At 41.1% G+C, this 16688-nt stretch overlaps 1 protein-coding gene across 4 annotated transcripts in view; it reads right to left on the bottom strand.

Annotated features, from left to right (window-relative positions):
* Positions 1-16688, bottom strand: part of DENND2B (DENN domain containing 2B) — a 151104-nt gene that overhangs the window by 63933 nt on the left and 70483 nt on the right. The window contains exon 1 of one of the 4 annotated variants that reach the window (XM_063398040.1): positions 5659-7311. The exons of the other annotated variants lie outside the window; for them this stretch is intronic. Within the exon in view, the coding sequence (XP_063254110.1) occupies positions 5659-6683 (1025 nt within the window). The 5' untranslated portion in view covers positions 6684-7311. Of the gene's footprint in view, positions 1-5658; positions 7312-16688 lie in introns of those variants that run through there. 4 annotated transcript variants of the gene reach the window in all.

Genomic DNA, 16688 nt, shown 5'->3' with positions numbered 1-16688 from the left:
CCAGCCACTCTGAGTGTAAATACTGGAATCTTCCCAGAGCAAGGCAAAATGAGAGGAAAGCACACCCTGCTCTCCTGCTAATCAGAACCATTTGCTATACCATGCACATTCTGATGTACTGCTGCTGAGAACAGATGTAATAGCTCACTATGATATTCATTTGTATCAAACTTCCACTTGATTTGACAAAGCAGGCAGAGGAGAGAAAACATGTAGAGACCAACAGAAGCTCAAATTAGAACTGGTGTTTATGCCCCATTCCTTCTGTGACCAAGCACTTTTGCAGAGGTTCAGCAACCACAATTCCTTGTAACCAGTACAGTTTCACACTAAGGGCAGTGCTGCCAGGAAATTACAGAGCAAACAAATAGAGCACATAAGCTCTTCTGCCTTTGTCACATTCTTGGGAAAGCTCCCAGTACAAATCAATACTTTTGCACAAACAGAAACCGAACACACCACTGCAGTACAGCAATCTCCCAGGCCTCTTCAGGTGTAAAAAGGCAGAGTAATTCAAAGCAGAACAAAAAAACTTAAGGACTTTGAGAGAAGAAATGATGAGGGACTCTTCTCCAAAAATTCCCTCTTCCTCTTTCTATACAAGAACTAGTAATAAATTTCCTCTATGCTTTCCTGCAAAGGACTGTGAGAAGTCCATTTTTAGCTGCCACACAGCAGCAGTCAGTGGTGTGGTTGCACTTTGAGATGAGTTCTGGAACGAGTCATTTCACAGAGCAGCGTGGATTCAGCATAATTTGCTTGTGACAATGTGCCATTCCTTTTCTTTCCTCACCCCTAGCTGCATCCTCACCAGAGGGGACAGACAGGCAGGGACAGTGACTGCTGCAAAGACTCAGCCAGGCATTGCTGTAAGCAGGGGACAAATGCAGAGGGTCAGACTCATTTAACTGGGTTAGCATGAGGGTAAAATGTACGATCATCACCAGAACGGGTGATCTGAAATGGCTTTGCTTCTTAGTTGAGGTGGCCCACAAGGATCCCACGTATTGATGATCCTTTGAATTCTGACCTTTTCTTTTCAAGTATAAACAATCATCTAGGCTTGGACAGCTGCCTTGTATACTGCATCAAAGAATATAAATTGAATCTTTTAGTGTATTAATTGTTCCAGGAGCAGAAAAGGACTTTAAAACCTATGTTATTGTTACTCCTTGTAACAGGGGATTATGGGAACATTAAGAACAAAGGGACCTCCTGCACTACTGAATTTAAATCCACTCTCATTTGGCAGTAAGCCTTTCTATTTCTATTATAATAGCCTTTCTAGCTCTATTATAATATATTCTGCACTCTCACAGCACACAGCATTTTAATTTTCTACATAACTCAAGTAGATAATTACAGATTATATTTAATTATCTTCAGTCTAAAAAAGAGTTTATGGTGAATAAAGGAGGCGAACTTTTCACACCCAAGTGCTGGACACACACCAGTCAGGTGTTTTTTTGAGCTGATTCAACTTGGTGATGAAACAAGTGGTGCAACTTGTCATATCTTGCCTCTCTCTTGGAAAAGAAAGTGATGTATGTGGTAGCAGTACAAACCCTCTTGCACCAGACCCTTTATAATCTTTAAGCTCTCACCAGGAGTCTGGCTAAAAATCCCCAAAAACTTGCATTTCAGATAACATCCCCCTGTTATTGTTGACTTTGGAATTGTGACAAAAACAAGACAAAACCTTGTACTTTCTAAACTGAACAGTAAGTCTGCATTATAAGATTGTGTGAAATAGGCTCACTCTCATGAACATGTGCTGGCATGGAAAAGTCCCAGCATTCAGAGAGAATGAGCAAATCATTCTCTCTGAATCACAGAGACAAACACATCACAAAATGTTTAAAGATAGAACAAAAATAGAAACGCCTATTTTTTTACTGTTTGTACTTCTGAATTTTTTCCCCCAAAGAGTTTTGATACTTTCCATTTAAATAAAAACTGAAACCATAGCAGAACTAGCTACAGAATGATAGGACTGTGAAACAAACAAAAAAAAATGGAGCTCTGTGTGCGGTTTTTAAAAGCTCCAGTGTCTGTGTTCCCAAGAAGTACTGAGTCAATGATAACAATTGTGGGGTGGATTTGCAGGGGTGCTGTGGTGAATTCCTATGTTTAACCCCCCGCTCCCCCCAGAGCTCTGGGCCTTTGCAGTTGGTTCATGAAGAGAAGGACACACAGTCACAGCTGATTGCAGCTAAACTGTTTTTATGGCTCAGAAGTAAAAAGGTCTGATTTACACCACAGAAATGCAGGAGTCATTCTGCCAAAGTGAATTACATGAAGTGGCAACTGTGCTCTACCACTGTACAGAACAAGGGCAAAGAAATCAAAGTTGTTGAGTCAGATCCTAAATACTTGAATTAGCCTGGATCCGTAAAGCCAAGACAGCAAGACAAATCTGACCATGAGGAGTGACTGTAAAATCAAACGCCATCAATCAACATGCACTAGATGTCTTTGCCAAGTGAGGGGAAGAAGATAACAGGAAATTGTGAAATTAGCTATACTCAGAGGATTAGATTGCCTGCCACTCCAAATTTATGGCTATCGTCTGTTCTGTTACAAGGCAAGGACAGGATGGTCTTTAAACAATTCCCCATTTAAGCCTTTTTTGCCTCTTCTGTTCAGACACAAATAACTACCCAAGGCAAAGAACATCAATGAGCCTGGGCTGTACTTTTCATCACAGGCATCAGAAGCTAGCTGTGAAAAAATCAAAAAGAAAGACCAGAAGTATCAGAGTAAGCCATTCTCTCTTTTCCACCAAAGTACACTGCACTGGTTTCATGGGACCATCTCTCACTTTCTCCTCAAAAATATGTTTCAAATTTGAAAAAGGGAAGCCTCCCTCAGAGTTACTCTTTTCCCATAACATGTTCTGAATAATAATTTATGCAATAGATATTTCCACTATTACAGCTCCACTATTGTTAATGTTCTGGAACTGGCTCAGTACATTTTAGTCTCACCTGATTTCTTAAGATCTTTGGAGTTTTGCTGGAGAGGGAGTGGCAACACAGCAAGTGATGGCATTTTCTTAAACCAGGCAGAAAGCACAAACCTTCATTTGTGTATTTAAGAACTGCGAGTCCTTGAAACTTGTTCTTTAGCAGCACGTCTGAACATGCTGACTGTTAAAAATCCCAGTGCACATAGAGGCTCTCAACTTTGCTTTTTCAAAGCACAGGTGATTTTTCAACGTGCTTACTCATCTGTCCTGGAATATCAAAGCAAAAAACTCTGTGGAACTAACTCTGACAAAGCTCTCCAAGTTCTCTGTGCTCACACAAACGTAATTTGGGAAGTGTTAAAAATTATTTTTATTAATTGTGACACTCAGTTTTCAAGATATCTGAGGGCATTCTGGGTTTGGCAACTTCCAAATCTGAAATTTGGGGTTGGAAAGTTGTTGTAAAATAGGCTTATCTCTCTTCTGCCCTGACAAGTCAGAAAAACTTACAAGGTCACTCAATAATTCACTGAAATACTCTGTATCCACAGAGAAAAGAACTGAATAGGAAATCAAAAAGTCCTAAATCCTGGCTGCACACTAATCCAGAATAGAGACAAGTCTGTTTTCCCTGCTTCACATATAAATCAACTTCTAGATCATACAAAACCTCATCAGATAGACTCAAGTATAACTATCTAAGAGGGACATAAAAAGAGTAAGAATACAGAACTCCCATGTTCCACAAACTTTCTTAAGCTCGTCCACTCAGAGGAGTTTGTTTCAGAATAAATACAAAATATTTTATTTACCTTTCCTACCAGTATCCAGTTTTTCCTTCCAGTTCCACCAGCTTAGCTGTGGTCCCCAATGTACTGCCAGTGTGCAGTGAGATCTTTCTAGAGGTTTCTTTTGTCCAGTTTTGCAAATTAGTTTATTTAACACAGTGAGAGAGCATCCTAGAAGGGCAGGTTGTAAAACCGAAAGCCATTGTCCATCCATCTGCTACGAAACAGGCGTTCTTAATTTCTGTCATCAATTCAAGTACCAATATCACAGTCCATCAAATCTGAGGCCTGAGATATCTGGAAAAAATACAATATCTCACACAGGATAATACTAAAATGATTGAAAAGATCTGAGGATATCTGTGCTGCTTTTGGAGTTACTGAACTGCCGAGGAAATAAAATAAAAAGCAAAACAAAATAAAATAAAATTTAAAATACCAGCAGAATAGAATCTCCTGTACTACCTCTGTTCTGAATCCAGAAGAACCTCAACATAAGTGATTAAACACAGCCTATCAGACCCAGCCTATCTCACTGCCGTGCACTTGGAGCTCATGCACTGGGAAGGGAGGTCACAAGTCCTACGGACCATCTGAAGCAGGGGAAAACAACTAATTCTGATCTCAAACTCTGCCCGAAGAGTGCCCAGGCTTCTGAGAGGCTGGCTCATCTCTGACCAGCAGCTGGGTGCCACTCTGTTGGCACGACAACTGCAACAACTCAGTCCAATTGCTGCAACCTTCTTCTGCAAGCAAAAAGCTGAAGCACTGGCATAAAACCAGCACACTCCATGCTAGAAAATCTTATCTGTTCCCTGAAGGACATTTTTATACAGGTTTCTGTAGTATGGATAAAGCAGTCTGACTGACTTTTTGTTTGTTACTTACTACTCTTAGAATGACAGCTAGAGAAATATGCTCTTGTTCCTCATCTTTAACTTCATTTTATAAGTTTTGCCCTCAGTTTTGTCCCTTAGAAGAGTGGATTTCCACCTGCTTCAATCACCAAAGATCTGTGTGTCTCAAACTTGGATTATTTTTCCAACGTAATAAATGTATTACCCTACTCTGTGAACTTTCCAGTCACTTAGTTATGCAATTGCACCTGAAAAATTGTCTGTCTCTCACACATACACTCACATTCATTGCAACCTTTGAGAACAGGCAAAACAGTTTTCCTACAAAAAGTTGTGGGATTTTTTGGTTTTGTTTTCTAAGTAACATTCGTAACAGACTCTGGACAGGAGTAGTAGTTATACCTCTCACACATACACAATATCTCTCTTTTATATAAACAACTGAAAGAAAGAAATCAGATGCAGGATTTTTTTTTTTTTTTTTTTTTTTTTGGACAACTGGAAAAGCAGAAAGGTGAGGGAGCAGTTGATAAGTAAAAGATGACTCATGGAGGTGCCAAAGTAAGGAAGAGAGAAGGAAACCTGTTAACTGAATATACAATGTATCTCATCTTTGGAGGTTGCATCCTGTATCTGAAGGAGAAAAGATTTCAACGTTTATACCCCTGGCTCTCTTATCATTTTCTTCTATGGCTCTGACCCTATGGAATGCAAAATACATTCCTGCTATGACACGCATGACCCTTGGTACACTTTCCAGTGTGCATAAATGTGGGCTGGATGCCAGGTGCCCACCAAAGCTGCTCTGTCACTCCCCCTCCTGAGCTGGACAGAGGACAGAAAATATAAGAAATGGCTCGTGGGTTGAGGTAAGGACAGGACAATATTCCTTACCAATTACCATCACACCATTTGGGGGAAAAAACAACTAATTAGCAATCAAATCTGAGTAGCATCATGAGAAATAAGCCCAAATCTTAAAACCACCTTTCCCCCACCCCTCCCCATCCTTCCTGAACTCGACTTTACTCCTGATTTTCTCTACCTTTTTTCCTGCAGCAGCTTAGAGCTATGGAGAACGGGGGCTGTGGTCGGTTCATCACACAGTGTTTCTGCTGCTCCTTCTTTCTCAAGGAGACGACTCTTCACACTCTTCCCCTGCTCTGGAATGGGGTCGCTCTCATTGGAGACAGTTATTACATGCTTCCCTTGCTCTGGAATGGGGTCTCTCCCACTGGAGACAGTCACACTCTTCCCTTGCTCTGGAATGGGGTCATTCCCACTGGAGACAGTCACACTCTTCCCTTGCTCTGGAATGGGGCCATTCCCACTGGAGACAGTCACACTCTTCCCTTGCTCTGGAATGGGGTCAGTCCCACTGGAGACAGTCACACTCTTCCCTTGCTCTGGAATGGGGTCAGTCCCACTGGAGACAGTTATTGCACTCTTCCCTTGTTCCGGCATGGGGTCTCTCCCACTGGAGACAGTCAAACTCTCCCCTTGCTCCAGAATAGGCTTATTCCCACTGGAGAGAGTTACACTCTCCTCCTGCTCTGGAATAGGGTTGTTCCCACTGGAGATAATCACATTTTTCCCCTTCTCCAGAATGGGATCACTCCCACTGGAGACACTTACTGCACTCTTCCCTTGCTCCAGACTGGGGTCACTCCCACTGGAGACAGCTACAATCCTCCCTTGCTCTGGAATGGGGTTGCTCCCACTGGAGACAGGAACATTTTTCCCCTGCTCTGGAATGGGGTCTCTCCCACTGGAAGCAGGAACATTTTTCTCCTGCTCTGGAACGGGGTTGCTCCCTTGGGAAACAGGAACATTTTTCCACCACTCTGGAATGGGGTTGTTCCGTTGGGAAACAGGAACATTTTTCCACTGCTCTGGAATGGGGTTGCTCCCACTGGAGACGGTCACACTTCTCCCCTGCTCTGGCGTGGGATCTCTCCCATGGGAGATAGTTACAGTCTTCCTTCTCTCCGGCATGTGGTGTCTCCCTCGGGAGACAGTTCTCCAAAAACTTCTCCAAGGTGGGTCCTTCCCATGGCTGTAGCTCTTCATTAACCGCTCCAGGTGAGTCCCTTCCACAGGGTGCAATCCTTCAGGAACAGGCTGTTCCAGTGTGGGTCCACCCCAAGATCACAGGTTCTGCCAGCAATCCTGCTCCAGCGTGGGCTCCTCTTTCCACGGGTCCACAGGTCCTGCCAGGAGCCTGCTCCAGCAAGCGCTTCCCATGGGATCACAGCCTCCTTCAGGCATCCACCTGCTCTGCCATGGGGTACTCCACAAGCCGCAGGTGCATTTCTGTGCCCCTGTGGGCCTCCATGGGCTGCAGGAGCACAGCTGCTTCACCATGGGCTGCACCACGGGCTGCAGGGGAATCTCAGCTCCGCTGCCTGGAGTACCTCCTCTCCCTCCTATCCACTGACCTTGGTGCCTGCAGGGCTGTTCCTTTCACATACTCTCACTCCTCTCCTCTTTGGCTGCAATAGCTCCTGCACAGTAACTTTTTTCACTTCTTAAATACGTCATCCCAGAGGCACTGCCATCGTTGCTGATGGGCTCAACCTTGGCCAATACAATGGTTTTGTACAGATTAAGAAATTGTATACTTGACTTGAATTTATGAGGGATTTTATTTTCATTCACTTCGTTTAAAAATCTATTAACCAGTGTCTGATATATATATATAATTTTTTTTTTTTTTTTTTTTTTTTTTTTTTTTTTTTTTTTTTTTTTTTTTTGCTTACATTAGCACAAATCAAGTGTTGCTAAGGAGAAATGGCTAAAGATCCAAACTGATGAGAAAGTTAGTGCAGGAAGATTTAGGGCATTGATCTGGTGCAAATGCACACTTATGAAAAACAAAGTTTCAGTTTAAATAATATTTGCACTGAAAATTAAATTAGGTTACTACATCTGACTGGTTACAGTGTGCTTCACTCTACTTTTAGCTAAACAAGCCAGAAAAATGAAGAAATGTGTTGGGCATACCCACAACTGAGCATCACATGAAAAAAAATTGGCCAGCCAAAAATTGTTGGGGTTTTTCCTTAGTTTAACAGAGCTTTGAAAAACTCTTTGATCTATTTATTCTCCAATCTGTTGGCATAGAGACATAAACTGAAAAAGAAAAAAAAATAAAGAGGAGGGGGTGGGAAAAAGCAAAAGGAGAAAGTCAAGCTGTGACTTGCAGTGCTTGTTGCTATCATACTTATTTACCTAAGAGCCCAGACAAGGCTGAATTTAACTTGACCGAGGGCTACATCTGGCCCTAATTCAGTTTCACTGCATATTAACAAATGAACAACCAGCCAGTGCTGGAGCACTGTGCACACCAATATTCAGAAATATGATCTAAAGGAAACTTTCAAGAGATTCAGACATTGACTTCTCTCTGCCTTCTGCTGCTTGTAACTGTCTACGGGAGCAGAGTTAGGTCAGGGAAAGGCACTCCCCATGACTTTGTTCACCGTGATCAAGGGTAACTTAAACATGTCCATTACTCATCCAGCTGAAATGAGCCTCCCTAATCAGATTTCAGCACCACACCTACAAGAGCTGTGAGATCTCAAGCTTAAATTCGGAATCAGAATAATAGCTGGGGGATTTATATATCCTTTATAACCATTTGATTCTCACAAGGCCATAGCTTCTTATAAAACTGTGGATTGAGTTTTACACTAGGTCCTATAAGAAGCTGGCCAGTATATATCAAGATTTCACTTCACTCTTCTTATGAGAGAATTTGTATGTAGTATAACCCTAAGGATGAAAACATTTTGTGGCCACTGCCCTGCAACAGAAATGCTGCACAGTAAACTGAAAGTTTTGCTTAATTTAAGACAACTACATTTTAACGTAGAGCAACTAAAAGCAAGAAGACATTTCTCCTGTCACACATCCTTTCTTTCCAGGATAAAACTAAGTTTCATGTCCCTAGAGGAAGCTGCATAGGTAGCACCAGGCAAAGCATCCAGAAAATGAAAATGCTGTGGTGCAAGTGAAGCTATACCAACATCTGTGTATACAGCAGTAAGAAAAACCAACATGCAACATTTATAAGCTCATCAGCTCTAAAACTATTTGCTCCCTACAGGCTACAACACAAACAAGAAACTCCTTCCAGTAACCCATGGGGTCTCAGATAATGAATATTTGAAATAGTAAATTGAAGTCCAGATTCTGACCCTAAATTTCATCCCTCAGAACCTCAGGGAGCTGAACCCATAATACAGATATTTTCCTGAAAAGCACAAATCTGTGACTTATGCTCTTTATTCAATTAAAAAAAAAATGCAAGCTGTCTCATAGCCAAGAAAGCACATTTCACAGAAAGTATATTCAAAAAAAGATTCCACAAAAACCCAAAACCTGAAACCAGGCATCAAAACCAACACAACACACAAAAGTGTTCCAGTAGCACCTCATTTAATGCTGTGTTTTCATCTCAGCATTTAGAAAAGTACAGTCATTGTAAGGCATATTCAGCCTAAGCAGAAACAACTGCAGTCTCTCTCTAATGGACCAACACTTTCTATACAATAAAAACAAATCCAGCTTAGTGTGGGTATGAACACTGCTGCACAGCTTAAAAATCACCTTTAAAAATTAAAGAGGATAAAAAGGAATCTCATCAAATAGACAAGAAACAGGTATTTAGCCTTAGAGAGAAGAGGTTCTGCCTGAGAGCAAGAGAGCAAGGGAGCAAGGGAAGAGAAGGGCTGTAAAAATGAATTTTAGTCCCACAAAGTCACTTGTCCAACACCAGAACTACAAACTTCGGAAATTAAAGCTATTGCTATAGCTACTTTCAGTAAGCAGAAGGTTGGTGTTGAGTTTCTGCCTGTGAGTAGTTCATCTCCTGCAAAACTGGTTATGGGAAAGGACACTAAGGAATTCAGTGCTATGGCACTTCATGCTCTTCCCTTCTGCTGTATTTAATTTCCTCCTCTCGTGCCTCTGACAAGCATACAACTGCCCACCACTGTCATCACTTCAGCCTACCCAGACTTACTCAGAAGCTCTTCCCTCCTGGAAATATGCAGAATACAGATGTAGGAATTCTCAGTTCAGCGTGCCTTCTCATAGCCTCTGTGCTCCCTGAATGCTGCCTGCTTCACTTGTCAAGCAGCAAGTGACACACACAGAGTGTTTGTCAAACCTCTGTCCCTTTGTGTGCTTAAGGGGAGGAAACTGCCATTAATATTTAACAAAACAGGAGCAAAGCCTTTCTCTGCAATCTCACATGTTGGCTTTCAAGGGACCGGTGTGTGGGAAATCTGGCAAGCCAGAAGTTTGCTCCTGGTAGCCCACAAAAATTGAGTTTTTATTTTAAAGTTATAGGAAGCAACAGTTTACAATTCATTCCTGAAGCTCTGAACTGAGGCAATCCAGCTGCCATAGAAGCCGTGTCACGGACCAACCCACACACACACGCACACACACAGAGCAAGCCTGCCAGGCTCAGCCCCTATCTTGAAGCCCACATGGGTGACAGGACTGCTTGACAGGAAAGGGAGAGGTTAAAAATCCACATTCAAATGCTTTCAGGTCTCTGCCAACAAATGGCCCCAGGCTGTCTGCCAGCTCCCTTTTGCCTGTATTGACACAAAGTGGCTTCCCAACTCGGCAGCAAATCGAGGGGCAGAGGTCTTGTGTGAGAGCAGTCTCATTGCTGGGCATTTGTTCAGTTGTCTGGGCTGACAGCTCCTCTTTTGGCCCCAGCTGCCTCCCGGGGTGAGTGTCCCACTGCACAATAAAAAACGTGAGTCAGCTGGAGACATCAGTGCTGTCACACCAGGAGGATTAACCAACACGACCCATACCTGACCTCCATCAACACTGCCCCATCGTGGGCACAGGAGTCCCCTGTACCAGCAGCCCAGGAGTCCCCTGTACCAGCAGCCCGCCTGCCTGCCAGCATTAGCTGTTAAAAGAACCTTCTAGGCTTTTGCTAGCAGAATTTGAATCACAAAACCTTTCTGTGCTACTGCCACTGCAATGAATTCTGCTTTTACAGCTCAAATAGTTATGTTGTTACCTGGAAAAAGCTTACTTACTTACCTAGGAATCCAATATGAAAAATACCATTTCCATCTATTAGCTGCTGTTAATTGTTTGTCAAAAAAGTACTTGCTGTACAGCTACAGTATTGTGTATCACCTATGTTGAAGTGATCCTTCTTTACAGACCTAACATTTTCTTTCTCTAGCTAAGGAGAGAAGAAAACAAATTAATACTTCTCATTTACTTCAGCATTTTCCTACAGTTCCCTGACAATAAAATACTAACGCATATTGGCATTAAAGCTCATCATTAATATGATAATTATAAAATATTTCCTTTATAAAAATAGTGCTTTAACAAAGAGCTTCAGGAGCAACATACGGACACTCTGGACAAAATTTCAGTATCTGGTTAATAACAAACAGGATATTTAGGCTCTCAAAAAAAGCAGTCAGGCTGTTACAAGAACTGACATTCCCATTGACTGTGATAGAGTTTTATGGATTGACTCAATAAATCAACTTTTAAAGTGCTATTTAGTTATTAGGAATACCACATCTGATAACAATCACAATTGTTATATTCAGTTGTGCTTTCAGCACTGAAGCCCATCCTACCAGATGCCTGCACATTGCTACCTGTTGCTCAACAGCTCCAGAGTTCCCTGGTGCCAAGGGAATGTGACACATTCCCTTGTGGCACATTGCCAGTTCTATACACAGGACCTGGCCAGAATAGAAATAACCTCAGAATACATGATGGGAATTGTGGCAAAAGTTTTGGAAAAGTCTCCCAGGAACTACGGACATTTTTGCAGGTATATATTGTAATAATATGGATGTTACCTGTGTATTTTCATTAGCTCCTATTTTCCTGCTTGAAGAAAAATTCGTACAGTTTATTTTGCTTTAAAGGCCATTTGCTGTCAATGTTCATTCCTCAAGTGTGAAGACTGAAGGTGATGCTTGGTGTGGAGACTGAATCAAGCACTGAGCTAATTGCCAGTTTCATCACATAATATTGCCCGGTGAATAGTGACTATGTTATTTAGAGGATGAAGCCTGTGAGGATGCTAAGAAGTCTGTGCACTTCTTGCTTTGCTTTCCCAGGCAAATGTTTTCCTGTCAAGGGAGAAACGTATATTATCTATCTTATTATGTTCAGATCTTCCTTTCAAATTCAATCTTCAAAAATTCTGCTCTCTCTTCTTTTAATGTTCTGTTCTGCCCAGGTGGAAAATATCTTTTTAGGATAACCAAATAGCGCAGGAAACTGATAAGACAACACCAACCCTTTCATTTCTAAGCCACTAATTCAATCCAGACTGATTAGGGCACAGAACGGAAATTGTTCTCCCACACTGGTGACTTTTCAAGAGCTCAAGTGTAAAGAGATGAGTGTCTTAGCTCCTAAATGGACAGATACTCATAGAACACATAATATCATTAGCAGTGCTCATCACTTGCATCTTTGATGGTCTTTTCAGTGAGACTGTCAGCATCTCCCTGATGGCAATAGAGTTTCATTCCAGAAAAACTGAAATATTGGTATTATGATGTAAAAATATTATGCACATGATTACTATGCCCTACTCCCTGAGGACTTCAGTCTCACTTCTTATTGCCACCCCAAAAAACAAAGTCACATAAAACTTGTGCTCTGATTCTCTGATACTGCACTGGTGGGGACTCCTGTGAGTGTTCTAACATGTGTCTTGCTCATTGCTTCTATTCACTACAGTTCAGTGCAGTAAATGCACTAGAAAGATATCGGAAACATTTCCAAAATCAAGCTCTTGTAATCATGTTCTGTAAAAATATCCAAGTTCAGTTCAGATCTTAGTACCTTATTGTAAATATAGTGATTAAACAAAGATTGCGGTGTTAGTCTAAGTAGTCTTCATACTGCAATAGTTGGATTAAAAATGCCTCTTTAGTGTAATTTCTCTTCTAGAACTCTGTTTTTAAAGACTTGTTAGTTTCTCTTTTTAATTTTTTAGTTTCCAGTGTTTTTGGCAAATATAAACCTTAATTGAAGAGAAAAGGTAATTTTAATGATAAGGTATTAATCACTACATGTGAAAGCATAAAGCACTCAAAGTGTTGTGAGAATTAAATTACAACTGGAAGAAATTCACTACTTTCCTGTAGCCTCTAATTAATAATAAAGTCAACTAGATCTGAAGCTTTATGAAGCAAAATTCAAGCAAAATTTTAGGGATTGTTGGGGTGTTTTCTTTGGAACCCATGCAAATGGGAGGGAGATATTGATAACACATTTCCAGCTAAGAAAAAGTGATTTGTTTGACTGACAAGTGCATTGGTCCTGAATGGATTTTTAATATTAAAATGAAACAAACCAGCCAGCAACAGAAATGGAACAGTAAAATTCCCCACTATCAACTGTTTGAGGAAACCCAAAGGATGTACCCAGAAGTAGGTCCACTTCTCCAATTCTATCTCTTGATCTAACTAGAAGCTGTCACCTTGTCTCGTAAACTATTCCTCTCATATCTGTAGACCACTGTGCTCATCAGAATGTTTCTGCAGCTCTGCTAAAATGACTTGCAGAGGTTCCAGATGGCCTCAGCTCTGCCAGGCTGGGGTCAGTGCTGAGCAGTGCGAGGGAGGGGAACATTCTGCCCCAGACCATCAGAAATCAGCAGGGCACGGCTGCCACTCACCCAGATAAAGGGCAGCAGTAGAGTAAAAGCCTGTATTCAAACCCTTCCCAGTTTCAGGGTCATCTGAACAAGCACTTTGACTTGTTCCCACTGCAAATGTTTCTGTTCCCAATGGCAGTAGTTGCCCTCCCATCTCCCATGACCCAGTTCAGAGCTGAGCTGCCAGAGCTTCACGTTCCAAATGCACCTCCAGTCTTACAGGGTAAAGAACATCTCTTATTCCCTTCTGAACTGGATGAAACTGCACTGCTGGGAACTGAGGTGCTGAAAATTTGTCAGGCTTTTTCTGCTTGTGAAGGAAAGGGTACAATATTTCCTAATAGATTTCATATCAGTTGTTCAGTTTTCTTTGTTATTTGGCTGATGTTTATTTGTATGGTGTTCTAAATCTCAGTGGTTTAAACAAAATAAAAACACTGTGTTTCATCACAGCTCCAATAACTGAGCATATTGCTTAGTCTTGGAATTTTATTAAATCACTATTCTGCCTGTTTTCAAGCTCAATGTCAAAATATTAAAACCTGATTGTCTTCTAAAGGTAACAAATATTTTCTACAGAGGATTTGTTTTTCTTTCTCATGAATTCATAAAGAGCTCATAAATGTTCTTATTACTACTTCTGAGCAGTAGGCAAATACTTTTGGCAGGAAAGTTCACCTCAGCAGTTCAGTGTGGAGAGCCTCGTTGCCTTGAGCCCTGCTCAGCTGCCTGGAGATGTCCCTCAGCAGAGGGAAGGGGTCCCAGGCCAGGCAGTGGGGAGAGGCTGGGACATGCTGAGACCGTGTGAGCTTAACTCACACCACTGGCCCCTTGCTGTTCTAACAAAGTCCCTGACGACTGCTCTGACTGAAAAACTTGGGAGATGTTTTAGCCCAGGCCACCCCAAAACTGATGGGGCAAGATAATTTTTTATTTTAAAATAAAAAAATTTAAAAGCCTTGGCTTCCTGCTTTAGGCATACAAAACTGACTCTCTTTTTCAAGCTGGCCTCACTCCTTCCTCCTCAGAGCCCTCAAAACTTGCATGCCCAAATATGTACAAAACAGCATACACTAACCTTCCAAACCATGCACAAATGTCAAAAGTTGTGAACAACCAGAAACCACTTCTAGACCTGCTGCCTTCCCTATTCCTGTGTACTAAGTGTAAGCCCAGGCAGAAAGCACCCTTCACCTTTAATTAAAATGCAGTCTTTCACCTGTAATTGAAATGCAACCATCCACAAGAGAAACAAGCAGCTTTTCTAACACTCATAGTAATACTGTCCATATAACAAACAAGGAAAGAGTAAGAGATGAGAAAATACTTTATCATTAATGTGCCAAGACAATGGCAATCACACAAAAATTAGTGGGAAAATTGCACATATTAGAATTTCAAATAGGATCAAAACCTCACTGCTTTGGAGCAACACAGAGAGCTGAAGATGCAACTTTGGATTTGCAAGTTATTGCATTCTTCACAATGCTCTCCAGTCAGAAAATTCGGGGTATGTAATAAATCTAGTAGTCTTTAAATTTATATTCATGTGAAATACATAAATGCAATTAATTACATTTTATCTTACTGGTAATAATTTTTTACAGTAGGACCAGGGCTGCACTGTGGTGAATGCAGAGTTATCTCCCTCCCAAGGCTCTGTAGCTAATGGTGAGGGAGTTTTCAGTGTTGTCCTGCCCTATCTGCCCTGGGGTCATCTACCCTGGATGTGAGCACAGCTCTTCTGCATTAGTCACAAGCAAATTCTTTGTCAGTGCAGGCAGACTGAATCACATCTGGATGACTGACCTGACAATAAATTTAGGCAGTGCCTACAGTTCAAAACACAGCTGAGCAGCACTGGTTAATTTTTGTTTTCCTTGTATTAGGAGAAAGGATTGAATGAATAAGAATTAAAGTCATATTGTTACATATCTGATAACACAAACAAAAGACCCTACATATGCATCCATGAAGAGGTGTCTCTAAATGAGAGACAAGTCCTGCACAGACATTGCCTCTCTGAAGATGACCCTTCTCCCTAAACAGATAAGTTTTCCTTGAGACATGAGATTATGTTCGAAATTAAAAATTTATTTTGGAAAGGGAAGAGAATAAAGCACTCTAAGGATGATCCAGCAGAACAAAAAGCTGCCAGCCCTATTTCAGCTCTGACAGCAGAACACTGCTTAATTCCAGTAATGGATATATCTACACATTCTTTTATTTAAGAATCCGAAGGCATCAATTTCTTAGGAAAAATATTTCTAGACTTCTGCCCAGCCCATAACCACATAATCCTTTTAAGGGAAACAAAGTATTTCAGTTGGATTTAGTAATGTGGACCAAGAATTAATTTTACTTTAAAATAAATAAATACATTTGATGTAAAGATGAATAAGCTTGGCTTATGTATGTATGGCCGATTTTGGAAGTGATCACAGATCTCAGGTTTTTAAGGCTGAAGCACAAGCACAAAGTCTTCCTTCAACTAAGATTTTTCTAGAAGTTTTCTTAGTTTCTAAGACCTTTCTAAGATTTTTTCTGCCTTGAGAGAAATGCAGTAATAAAACACAAGACCTTGACATGCATGTGAAACAGATGAGGATGGACCTGCATACATGATGGAGAGAGGAAACCAACACAACAAATATTCCTAGTAAGCAACCCACAAGCTTAATTTGTTAAGAAATGTAAGTCATTCTTTTATTTGATACTTAAAGAATTGTAAGCAATGCATCTGAAATGTTCCTGAGGTGTCTCTAGTTATATTAGTCCAGACTATGTGGTGCATCTCTATTGCCTTCACTGGAGGTAAAGTAGCTCCACCAATTAAAATTCTGTCCTATTAATTTAAATTTTGAAGAAGGAAAAAGTTCTGAGCCACAAAGCCAGTACAAACATAGCACATTAGGCTAATGGGGGTGACAAACTGCCAGTGGCAGCAGGAATGTCCTCACACACTGCTGGGAGATAAAAACCTATATTTAGAGGTTTGTGGGTACTCAGCTCAGTTCTCCCAAGCAAGAAGAAAGATCCAACTCACGATAACAGATTTCAGTTTTAACCAACTAAGAGTGTATTTCGTTCAAAGATTCAGCTAAAAGTATTTAGAAGGGAGAAGTTTTATGAGTGTTATTTGAATAGACACTTCGCAGCTAGGTGCTCATGTCAATTTGCAGATGTCATCCTTTGTTTGCACAAATCTCTGGTGCCTTGCTATAGCACGGCCTGACATCTGAGCCCCCAGTTTATTGTATATATGTACATATGTACATATATGCATGTATGTTTTTATATATTGTATATATGAGCAAATCATGATTGCTCAGCTGGAGAACATCCTCCACCAACATCCTCTGGTGAGGACACCACCTTTCCTGTGGATATTGAGT

This window comes from Prinia subflava, chromosome 5 (assembly GCF_021018805.1).
Source record: "Prinia subflava isolate CZ2003 ecotype Zambia chromosome 5, Cam_Psub_1.2, whole genome shotgun sequence".
Lineage (NCBI taxonomy): Eukaryota > Metazoa > Chordata > Aves > Passeriformes > Cisticolidae > Prinia > Prinia subflava.
Note: the sequence above shows the minus strand (reverse complement) of the source record. Positions and strands in the feature narration are given on the sequence as shown.